Below are 12,338 nucleotides of genomic sequence, written 5' to 3'. Positions count from 1 at the left end.
TTACAATTAAATCATTCGTGGCTAAGGTAGGGGTGAACTGGAAAAACCTGTGTGCGACAACAAGACTCAGTCTACAGTGAGTTATAGTTGTAATATCTGTAAAATTATATCACGTAAAGGTGGAACGCCAGCAATATGCTGCAACATCTTTCCACGAGACATTAATTTGACACACTATGTACGAGTACCACTGCTTCCCAACCGAGCAGCACGTCCGTTACCCAGCCTAAATATGCAGGAAGCATCATGCAGGTAGGTGCTTCTCTCTGCAAAGAAAAGTGTTTTATACTCTCTTTTATTATAAACTCAAGTCTCATCCCATATGAAGCACAGTGATGCTAACATGCTGATGTTGTGCCGGTATAATGTTTACCATGTTCCACCTCTTAAACTAGCAATAAAGTTGTCTATTGGCTTTAATTATCATTCATGAAGTAGAAACCGATTGCACAGTGAAATGTCTGTAGAAAAATGATTCCATCTGGTTCCCTATAAACCATCTGTGTCTGCCATTAAGCAACCAAAACAGGAGGAGGCATTGTTTTCCTCAGTTTATCCCCAGGTACGATGAAACAGCTGGAAAAAAATACAGAAATATTGACACATCCAAACCCAAACGTCTCTGTTCTAGGATTGATTTTCATATTAAAAAATCTATGTCTATGCTCAGTAATGTAGGGTGGATGTGTATTTTACACACATTTTTTCTCAAAAGAAAAAGAAGCCCACTGATGGAGGAGGCAGAGAAGGTGAGAGTGATGGAGACCGAGGTAAAACAAGAGCTGCGAGATTAGTGAAAAAACCTGCTGACTTATTAAAACAACCAGTTGTTTTATTCTGCCTTTTTCATATCGCTGAGATCAGGATTTCTACGTCAAATTTGGATTCTTGCGGTTCTTCTTTGCTTTGGACAGTAGCAAGACCATTAACTGTATCCATGTTGCCCAACAGTGATACCACAAGGACATGTTAGGAGTTGGGACTTTGAAAAGCTGTCTATTTCGGCTTTAAGTTAGCATGTTATTTAGTAATATGTGCAAATTAGTTTTGAATATTTAAAGGATAAAGTTCAGTATTTATGTCAGACACTTTATCTGCAGCAGGACTGATCATCAGAACTCCTAACACTGAACTTTTGTTCAATCTCGGCCTTCAGCAGTTGTTCACCCACACCTGTCTTTAAGACATCTTTAGTCCTGAAAGCAACAAAAGATTTGGATAAAGTAAATGTGACAAACAAGCAGAAACACAGATAAGCAAATGACCAGGGACCTGAGAGCTGAATCACAAGCCTGTCAGGAGGCACAGAGTGGTCCTCTAACCTCTGTTTAATTATCTTTGTTCAGACATCACTGGAAGGTCTTAACTAATCACCATTGATTTTAATGCGTCACAGCGCCTCACAGATCGATGCAAACAAACACATCCTCCTCACCTCCTTCATGTCTCTTTATTGCCTCACCTCCACGCTGATAACACCAAGAGAGCATCATATAATTATGACTCACTTCACCCCAGAAAATTTTTTTTTTTAAAAATGCTTCTCAACAATCTTCATACTATCTCATCTTTATTAAAAAGTGGTGGAGCGCAACAATTTCCAAGCTCAGCAGAGGTGATAAAAGATAAGAATCAGCTGGTGTGATTCTGTTGTGATCACTGATTGAAGCGAATGCTTGTGAGCCGGAATATCACAGACTCACATGGTCCCTCACCCTGACACGATGCTGGGAGGGATTCCAGCTGAAAAGCCATTAAAGTGTAATGAGCCTGTCAGGCTGATCGTTGGGGGCATCTCTATTAGTGACAGGTGACGCAGCTGCAGGGAGAGTTACGGGCTCTGTCACACCAACCTGCTGTTTGTTCTGATGAGCAGGAGCAGCATCACACAGCTACCCTGCTGCGACTGCTGTAATGTCCTCGTGTCAACAAACACAATGCGCTCATGTTCCCTCAATCAGAGGATAATGTCTGTCTCGTACATCTTTTCGATGTACCGCTCGGTTTGGTTTTTTAGTTCAGCTATTTCCTGTTTTATTTTGTAGATTCTCTCCTCATGTGTCATGTTTTGCTTCACACTTCCTGTCTTTGTCTTTTTCGCACCTTCTTTCCTGTTCACCTGTGTTTCATTTGTTATTTGTCCCTAGTTCCTCCCTGGCTTTATATCAAGTTTTAGTCTGTCAGGACGTGATATTTTGTGGAATTATTAAGGATTTGTCAAACCAATAGAGCCCCTCTATTTACATTCCTCTCACTGTAATAATAATTTTTCCTGACACGGTTATCGTACCATGAAAATCTCATACTGTTGCATCCTGCAGCAAGTTGTGAAACACAATCGTAAGAGAGAGATAGACACTAAAAAGTCCTGCTACACTTCACTCGAGTCGATGCAGGCAATTCTTGTTGCAACAAGTCTTTTGAGAGCCTCGAGACCTCATGGAGTTAACTTAATTATACAAACACTTGTTGCTTGTCTATTAATGAAAACCCAGTAGAGAAACCTTGAAGCTTATGTCACTACTGCCATTGTATTTGTTGTGGGAAAAGTTAATTTTATCATTCATCAGTACAGACTCTCCCTATGAAAGACAACAATCTTCATATTTATGGAGGAAAAAGTTTTGAGCGTTTGCCTCCAGCTGCTCTCACTAACCTGAATCCTCACAGCATTATGTTTGACAGAAATTTCAGCCTGTTTGCTACATGTGAAAACACAGACACGGTGTGAAAAACATGCACCGACTCTCCACACAGGGCTTATTGACCAGAACAGGAGCAACTCAACAAGCCTTAAATGCATAATTTCTCTGTACATTTTTGATAAAAGTGGTGAATGAACTCCTACCAGCGGAGAGCTCATGACGATGTGATTCGGCTGTCGAGCTCCTGAAGCTGCAGCGGGGATAGTGTGGGAGGTTTGAATCAGAGCGGTTTGTCTCTGGTGCGTGCACGTTGCTTCCCTCTGCAGTGAGGTGGGCTGAAGGTGAGTCACAGCACAGCTCATCCTGCCAGGGGAGGTCCACGGCACCTGAGAGGTGGGAGGCTCCCTCGTCAGGCTCCAGACTCTGAGCACCTGCTCCAACACAGGAGGGAAAGAAATCGATCGATATAATTGATAACTAAAACTAACTTAACTTAACTAAAAATACTGTATAAAAATCTCTCATCATACTGGCAGCTGCTTTGTATTCATGTGTAGACTAGAGGAATAAAGGTTTAGTCCGAGTTTCTTCTTTTTGCAAATATACCGTACATAATATAACGGGTGTCATATAAACACAGGCTACAATCTACATGTTTACTAAACAGTGTATTCCATATATACAAATGTATGTATTCCCTTATGACTATGCAAGAAGGAACACATGATTTAAAAATGATGCAAAGTAATAATACTATAGTCACACTACTAATAATAATAAATAATAAATTAAAAAAGGGGAATGTTCAAAAGAAATCACATGCATGTAGTGCTTCACATTAAAACAAGACAGAATAAAACAAATATTTTGATTAAATCTGTGTGTTAAAGTCTTGTAAATTCTATAAAATGTATTTTTGTTTGTTCTCCAAATTGATAAAAATCTGCAAATTTCTTTAAAAGCTCTAAAAGACAGCATTAGTGGGAAAGCATGTAAGGTTAGGTTAAGGTGAAGAGTGACAGAAAGAGTACATCCATTTTCATTTTGGCAGATCTGCCCACATGAACCTCACCTGGGAAATCTGTCAACTGTAACTCAATAAATCTCAAGGAGTCGTGTCAACACTGGTGTGAGGCGGCTGCACCCTGTGTATCTGGAGATTTTGTAGACTTACACGTCCCGACCAGTGTTACTTCTACAAACCCTGAGTACTCCTCGAATAGAAATGTCTGCACCTGTTTAAAAGCTCCTCTGTTCACTCCAGAGGTGACCAGGCTGGACGTGAATATTTTCTAAGACAGACAACAAGAAGAGATCCTACAAGCTGAGAGGCCACAGCTGTTGTGTTGGGGCTGGAACTCACCCTGGGACACCAGGAAGATATGCAGCAGGACTGTCAACATCACAGACCGAGCCCTGGAGAGAGACGGAGAGGGGGTGGACAGAGAGAAGGACAGATATTGAGATTGCAGCTGTACAAATGAAACTGGTGCTGAGGTGTAGATCAGGTCTGGTGTATTTGTTTAGGATTATGAACGTTGATTTCTTATTCCATCCTTTGAGACACTTCCCTCTGATGACTGTGTGTAGATGTGTTCTCCAGTATATTTCATCTTCAGTCCGTCAGTGTGTTGTGTTTATTTAACTGTCTTTGAATTTGAAGCTCATTTTGAACAATTATTGATTTAGAATCGATATTGTGTCAGCCCTAACACTGAGTGAGTCAGGTGTAAAGGGAAAGAGTAGTTGCTGTATAGGTGTAAATGGGTTTCATACGTTTTGAGCAATATCTTTAAATCTAGATTTCAACTGATGCTGGAATATGACGACTGGAGACGTGATCTACCTTTCTTCCGGCAGATGTTTTTAAAAAGTAACGCACTGAAATTAGCTGGAAAAAGGCGTGAGCTCTGCAGGAAACACATGACAAACAAAAGTCCACGGTTGATGGGATGACAGAATGAACTACTACCTCCACAGATTAAATGATTGCTCAAGAACTGTTGAAATCGAAGATCAGTGGGAGGTCTCGGCATGTACAACACCGTTCCACAGAACAGTGGAAGAGCAGGTGGACCAACTTCTCTGCAGATGTCATGACTCATGTCTGTTCAGTCTGTGCTGAGAAGCATTGCAACACAAGACGCCGGTCAGCAGTCTGGATTTTCGGTATGTGTTTTGGATACTGATGGTCAGACTCATACTGTCCAGAGTCTTTGTGTCTGGCATCCCTCCACATCCCTATGAAATGACCTCCATGACCCTTTTAACCAGAATTGCCACTGTTAAGGCTTTTTCTCAATTTTGGTCTAGTTTGCATTTGTACTACTATTTGGATTGGCCAAAGCTGGATGTCTCAACCATATATCTCTTCTTTTATCAATCACTTTCAACTTCTTTACTTATTTACTAACTAGCTTTCACATACTCTTGATTAGAGCCGCAACAATTAACCTATATTCAACTGTCTTCATAATGAATTGATTGGTTTGAGTAGTTTTTCTAAGTAAAAGAAAGAGGCCAACTTTGTAAATGTGAAACTTTCTCTGGTATGACAGTAAACTGAATATCTTTGAGTTGTGGTCCGAACAGGACATTTGAGGACGTCATCTTGGGCGACATTTTATCGAGCAAAAAACTGTTTAATCAAGAAAATAACCAAATATGAAAATGATCATCAGTTGCAGCCCAACTCTTAACCGCAGTAAGTGATGTTCAGGCGCTACAACTGACTCATGAATGTCTTGAGCAATCATAGCTTGCAGTTTTATTGTTCCTTGTTCCTTGTCACAATAATTACATTATGATAAGCATCAAGCAACGTGTAATCCAGTGTTTATCTTTGTCCTAACACAAATATGCTAATACATTTAGTCATAATCTCTGTTGAGTTCAGATGAGCGGAGCTTCTTCGAAATCACTGCCCTAGAGTAATAGACTGTAGGTTTGAGTAAATAAGCACTGACATGAAATCATATAATTATAACAGACACTTAAATATTTGTACCTGCAACTCACCAGAACCACACTCACTGGGCTGAGCTGTTATCAGCTGCTCCAACATTAAACTTCAACTCTGTGCCTGTAAGTCTTTTTCTCATTAAGTTGTGCCCCCGAAATCCTCTAAAACCTTCATCTCTGCAAAGTTACGCTTCCCAGCTGCAAAGAAAATAATTTCATCCACCTGAACTGGAAGTTCTCTTTCCGTCTTTCTGTCTGTGTGCGGTATGTAGCTCCCTCCAGTTTCTCAATGTTCACCCGACTGACTTTTCATATAACTTGTTTGGATTTGCACGCAGCATTAACGGAGACAAAGCACGTTTTGAACAGGCACCGCACTAGTTTTCGTAACTTCATGACTGCCACGTGATTATTACAAGATGTATTTCAACTGATTATGAGGCAAGAAATCATGAATTGCAAATGTCTTCTTCATCTTCATCTTCATCCACCTATCTGTGGTCGGGTCGCAATGGCAGCAGGCTCAGCAGGGTGCTCCAGACATCCTTCTCCCTAGCAATGATTTCCAGCTCCTCCTGGGGTGTCCTGAGGTGTTCCCATGCCAGATGAGATATGTACTACTAGCTCTACTCCGAGCTCCCTCCGGATGTCTGAGCTCCTCACCCCATCTCTAAGGCTTAGCCCAGCCACCCAACGGGGGAAACTTATTCTGGCCGCTTGCATCGACGCTCTCGTTGTTTCTACCCACAGCTCGTGGTCACGGTGGGGGTCGGAACATAGATGGACTGGAAATCAAAATCCTTTCGGCTCAGCTCCCTCTTCACAATTGCAAATGTGTTGATTCATCAAAGCACTTTCAAATCCATCCTTCGAAGGTCGGACAATGTTAGTGTTTTGAGACTGAATAACATCCCTCATCTGTCAGAGTGGAATATTGCATGCTCTGTCATAGCTGATTAGTCTATACATAATGCAATACTTACATTGTAGTTGTCATAGCTTGAGCATGGCCTAGCTGGGCGCTGGTAGAGGTGAATCTCACTGAGGAAAGAAGGAGAAGGCTTTCAGAGACTTCTCGAGGTGATAAAACACAAGGGTCTGAAACAGTGCTGCGAGTCAATAGTGACTACAGCTGGAAGATGAACTGAGACATGATTAGAACAAATGAGGATAAGACAAAAGCCAGCAGTACTTATATTAAAAAAAAAAGGAAAGAAAAAAAGATGCTTCATATTCTCGGCAAAGGCAGAATGCAAAGGCAATTTCTCTAGTAGTGGCATTAAAAGACTTTCCCAGACACATCCAATTTATAGGGGCAGATCTCTCTCTGATAGGAGAACCTCCCACTCACCCTCTCCAACCTCCTCAGATAAGAAATACTCCAGAACTGCTGGTGACTCATGAGAAAAGCTAATTCTGGCTGACACCGGGCACGAGGAAGTCACTTTGGTCCCTTTAAATCACTTCTTTATTTTCCCTAGAATTCAGTGGAAACATGTGCCAGAACCATTTCCCTGAACGAGAACAGGACGTTGCTGTATGCGTTTTGTTTTTGTCTTCCTGAAACCCAAACTTCCACTCTTTTCTTGACTAGAAAAATGCAATCATTTCCTTGCAGATATTTCTTCCCTTACTCATTTATGTTGTGCTCTATTTTGATCGACACTGCCCGTCATTACAAAGCTCTCCGCTGCTTGTTTCAGTGTCAAACCAGCGCAGCAATGTTATAAATGAATACAGTGAGTACATCTATTAATACACTGAAACATTAGAACGAGACGAACACGGCACGCAGCGCCATGGACGAGCTGAAGTGTGAACTTACCGTATCCGTTGTGTAAATAAGGTGATCATTAGCAAATTAATCTGTAAATGTGTACTCAGTGTTGTCAATGTTTGGGAGAATCTGTGTCCGCAGCACACACGTCCACTGGAAACAATAACAGACTGGTACAGATGTTCTACGATCCAAATAAACAAACATAAAACGAACGCGATTAATTGATTATGGGATGCGTCACCGGCATGAGGAGGGACAGTAGAACAAAACAGGATCTCATGTATTTAAACACAGCTCTTCCCACACACCTGTCATCGCCTCCAGGTGTTCAAAACAACGCTTCAGCATCAGTCGCTCCTGAGACAAGTGATGACATGTCACGTTGTGTTAATTAAACAGGTAGAAATGTTTTCCACGTTAACTGAAACACAAGCCTCGTCGAGGGCGCCACTGTTACTGATTAACTGTACACTCAAGGCTGCAAAGGTCTCACTGTTTCTGCCCGTGCAATGTTAATCTTTGATTGTGCTGGAAGTTTGTTGTGTTCTTTTTTAAAATAGTGGAATACATTCAATGCAACGCTTTCTCACAACGATCATAGAAATCATCAAAACATCAAAACATTGCCAAGAAAACATCGATATGATTCAGTCAGAGATATTAACAGGATAACTGTCACAGTATAAACAGAATTAAGAAAATCTCTGACACATTAATTTCATCCCTGTGCACATTATCATAATGTCGCCCACATTTAATTAAGTTAATCTCAAAGCAAACAGTAAGACTCTACTCACACATACAGAAATGTGTGTTGTCTCTGCACTGACGATGCTGCGGTGTTCGGATTTAAAGCTTAAAGAGACTCGATTAAAAGAGCAAACGCCAGAGTGGCTCAGGAGCGCTGCTTTACAGACGCAGGTAGCTCAATAATCAAAAAAAGGCTTTGGATTTCTTTGGTTATGACTTATTGATCACAAAGCAAAGCACAAGTCTAACCTCTGTTTTCCGGTTGCTTAAACAGAATTAACTGTTGACTCCAAAGATGTTTTGTTATGTTGCTGGTGCGACACACACAACCAAACATCAGAATAATAAATGAAGGTCATCTTAGCTCCACTGCTAACAAAACATCCCTGAGTAAGCTGATGGATGCCCCAAAGACAAAGAGAGAGACAGACAAAAGAACGGAAACGTTGAGGAAAGCAAAATACAAAATAAATAAAAACATTGAATACAAGGTGCACAGTAACATGTTAACACAATCTGCAGATGGAACAAGTGAAAACTGTCTAAAAACAAGTCCCAAGTGATCCCAAAACAGGTGATCTGCATTTAAACTACATTTAGTAAGAGAGTTTTTGCGATGAATTTAATCTGCAACTATTCCGATAATCCATTATCGGTTTGGGTGGCCTATTTTTTATGAAAAAAATCTCTGACTCCAGCTTCTTAAATGTGAATATTGTCTGGCTTCTGTCCTCCTCTATGGCAGGAAACTGAATATGTTTGAGTTGTGGACAAAACAAGACATTTGAGGACGTTATCTTGGAAACGTCTTCAACAACAACAACAACATTCTTCACCATTTTCTGACATTTTATAATCAAAATAAGTAATCAATTAATTGAGTTAATATTTGACAGACGAACCGACAAGGTGAAGGATGGTTAGTTGCAGCACTCGCTCTAAAAGAATAAACTTTGTTTTTCAGCCGAAGCAGGAAAATTGTCTTTGGTCTCACCTGGGAAAACATAAAAACAAACCTGTCGACAAGATTAAAAACCATCACATGTACAGAAAAAAGCTCACTGAGTGATGTTAAGGTGCTAAAACTGATACAGGAGTCTCCTGAGCCATCGTAGCTGTTTCAGTATCACAATAAATACACTAAAGATCGGCATCACAGCCATTTGTAATCCAACTGATCAGTCGAGACGATCATCAACACATATTTGCAGCAGCCAAACAATCAATGACAGATGGTCAGTGTAGCTTGTTTATATTTAGTTTTTAATGAATCGTGCAGCGTATGTCGTACCATAAAAACCAGACTTCAGTTGTGACAGCAGGGATGTTAAACCATTGATGCTCATTATCTTCAAACTGCAGCAGGTAGAACTAGAGCTCACACTGCTGGGTATTCATTCCTCCTCCCTACTTTAACTCTGCTGCTGCTGCTGCTGCTGCTGCTGCTGCTGCCATGTGTGACTCCAGCTTCCTCATCCTCTTTGGAAACAATTAGGCTACATTAAGACACCCATCTGAAACTATTTTCCACATGTAAGGGAAGCTCTGCCCCTCGAGCTCCGTCTCCTCCAAGGCCTCCACCTCGCCAACTATTCATCTTGGTCTGACTCACTGCCCGCCGGTCTCAAGCTGCTCTGCATGGAGGCGCGCCGGGGCTTGTTCCCTCCCCTTCTCATAAGAAGCAGCATATTTCTGACAAGTTGATCTCTGCCCTAAACAACCGGTGAGCACAAGTTCTCACAATCTCAAACTGCTACGTGTTTATTAAATGATGTGATAAAGCAAAACCTGACTTTCACCTTGAGAGGTGGAGCTGATGGTGATGGAGTTGCAGGAGACGAGGTTGGCAAGAACAGTGACCACTTCGTTTGGTTTCATTTGTAGGTGATACCATTTGATGTTTTAAAGGAGACTTCGGGACAATTTCCAGTCGTGTTTGTGGCAAAAGACAGATATATTTAGAGAGAAGTCGAGGCATCTGCAGCCGTGTTTGTGGGAGTGTTTCACAAAAAGTTGCTTCATCTGTAGGTGTGTTTGCAGGAACACAAAACGGATAATTTTGGCGAGAAATCAGGCAATCCGCAGCCGACAAAATGAACATAATTTTAAGGAGAAGCTGGACAAGTTGTGACACTTTTCACTGGATGTTGGGCATCTGCGGCCGTACTTGTGGTGACAAAAACGGATATTTTGACAAGCAGGCGTGTCATCTGCAGCCATGTTTGTGAAGACAAAAAATGTATAATTTTGACTGGAATTCAGGGCATCTGCAGCTGCAGCTGTGGCGGCAAAAACTGAGATATTGACAGGAAGTCAGGGCATTGATAGCCACATTTTTGGTGACAAGAAAACTTAATTTTTAACAAGAAGCTGGAGCATCTGCAGCCCTGTGTGGTAACAAAAACGTTGTTTTAACATCTCCTGCTATGTCTGTGGCAACCAAAACATGTAGGCCAAAGTATTCAGACCAAATCAGGATGTTTTACGAACTCGAACCAAGTGGTTTTTGTGCCAAAACCAAAGCACAGCCGTGTGAGAAGCGACAAATTTGAAAATGAACTTTTTGAAAAATGTTAACAAAGTTTTATCCGTGGCTTTGTAAACTTATCGACAGACACTACACTGCACTTTTCCATTAGACATCTATCTATCTATCTATCTATCTATCTATCTATCTATCTACTGTTAAAACACAAGTGTAAAGTGCTATAAATGGAGCCTGGAAGTAGAAAACATCTAAGCCGTCAGTCAGACAGAGAGGTGAGTAATGTCTCACCTCCGTGTGACAGACAGGGTCTGACAGGTCACAGAGCGGCTGAGACCAGAGAAACATCCAAACACAGTGAGATTCAGTAATAATGAGACTGTTTCCTTACGTCTCTCCTGGAGATGTCTGCTGGGTTAGTGTCCAGGTTTCCCTTTGTGCGCGTCGGAGTTGGTTCAGGTGAGTTTAAATCCTCAGTGAAGATATCAGAGCTCTCCGGTGTCCATCGTGAGTCTGAGGTCCAGTCCGATCTCTCTCTCACTCACTCTGTCTCTCACGCTGCTTCACTGACGTACAGCCGGGCCTCCCTGAGCGCAGACACGAGACTGAGGCTGGGAGCAGACCCGGAGCAGAGCAGCCACAGAGGAGGGGCGGAGGAGGGAGAGGCGCTCTGACAGACACACAGAGCCCAGCCCACCGTGAGGCGTTCACTGACACCTCCGGAAATCACAACACTCACGATGTAGATGACCAGCAGCCTACTTGACACAGACATTTGTTCGGGAATAGAGAAATACAACACGAAGTGTTGGAATGTAACAAGTACTATACTTCAGTCACACATTGAGGTACTTTTACTTCTGAATTTACATTGTATTCTATTTTATACTCCACAACATTTAGGTGACAACAGTTTCTTTGCAGATTCAGATTATGAATACAAATTTTATGATAATGGCTATTGTATTATTATAGACCACCAAGCAGTCACCTTTACCAGCTGCAACCCAATGATATACACCACTCAAAATTACTCAGGGATTTGGGGATATTTTAGTGTTTCACTTGATTGTTCATGTATGAATATACTTACTGTACACTGTGGGTCGATTGATTATCAGACTGACCAATTATCAGATCGATATTCGGCATTTTTTGATTACTGGAATCAGTGTTTGTTAGTTTGTTTTCACCGGACTGTTGATAAAATAAGTTAATTTAAACACGCACTCACTTGGCTCTGATGTATGTCAACATGTCAAAGTAACTAAGTTAGTTATTAAGTTAGTATGTAGTCAGTAAGTATTAAGTTATCTGTTATTAAATTAATGTAGTGGAGTAAAAAGTACAATATCTGCCTCCAAAATGCAGTGGAGTGGAAGTATAAAGTACTGGAACATGGATGGGCTGAAGATTCACAGCACACTGCAGTAGAGAGAATGAAGTAGATGGAGACTAGTTTTAAAATGAATAAAAAAACAAAGAATGGCAAAAAGTGTGTAAATATTGTCTTTTCAAATCAGTTTGTGTCTTCCAGAGACTCCAAAGATTCGACAGTGTTTTGTTAAATAATGCACGTTCCTAAAGGGCAAGTCACATTTTGCAGATCCTCCCATTTCCACTTATCATCAGCTGTATGTGATGATAAACAGACTGCTGGCAACATGATAAATGCTTTAATCAACCCAACAGCTCTGTCTTCCTCTCAGCATCACTC

At 41.2% G+C, this 12,338-nt stretch overlaps 1 protein-coding gene across 2 annotated transcripts in view; it reads right to left on the bottom strand.

The window, feature by feature from the left end:
• lepr (leptin receptor) overlaps window positions 1-12,338 on the bottom strand; it is a 45,171-nt gene that overhangs the window by 16,872 nt on the left and 15,961 nt on the right. Inside the window, exons 2-5 of one of the 2 annotated variants that reach the window (XM_084355207.1) lie at window positions 11,013-11,379; window positions 6,590-6,647; window positions 4,009-4,061; window positions 2,849-3,076 (exon numbers count right to left, since the gene is read on the bottom strand). In XM_084355207.1, the coding sequence (XP_084211333.1) occupies window positions 2,849-3,076; window positions 4,009-4,061; window positions 6,590-6,603 (295 nt within the window). In that variant the 5' untranslated portion in view covers window positions 6,604-6,647; window positions 11,013-11,379. The remainder of the gene's footprint in view (window positions 1-2,848; window positions 3,077-4,008; window positions 4,062-6,589; window positions 6,648-11,012; window positions 11,380-12,338) is intronic. The other variant, XM_084355208.1, reaches the window with a different exon arrangement.

This window comes from Pagrus pagrus (genome assembly GCF_965226575.1).
Source record: "Pagrus pagrus genome assembly, chromosome: 6".
Classification (NCBI taxonomy): domain Eukaryota; kingdom Metazoa; phylum Chordata; class Actinopteri; order Spariformes; family Sparidae; genus Pagrus; species Pagrus pagrus.
This window is presented reverse-complemented; position numbering and strand designations above follow the sequence as displayed.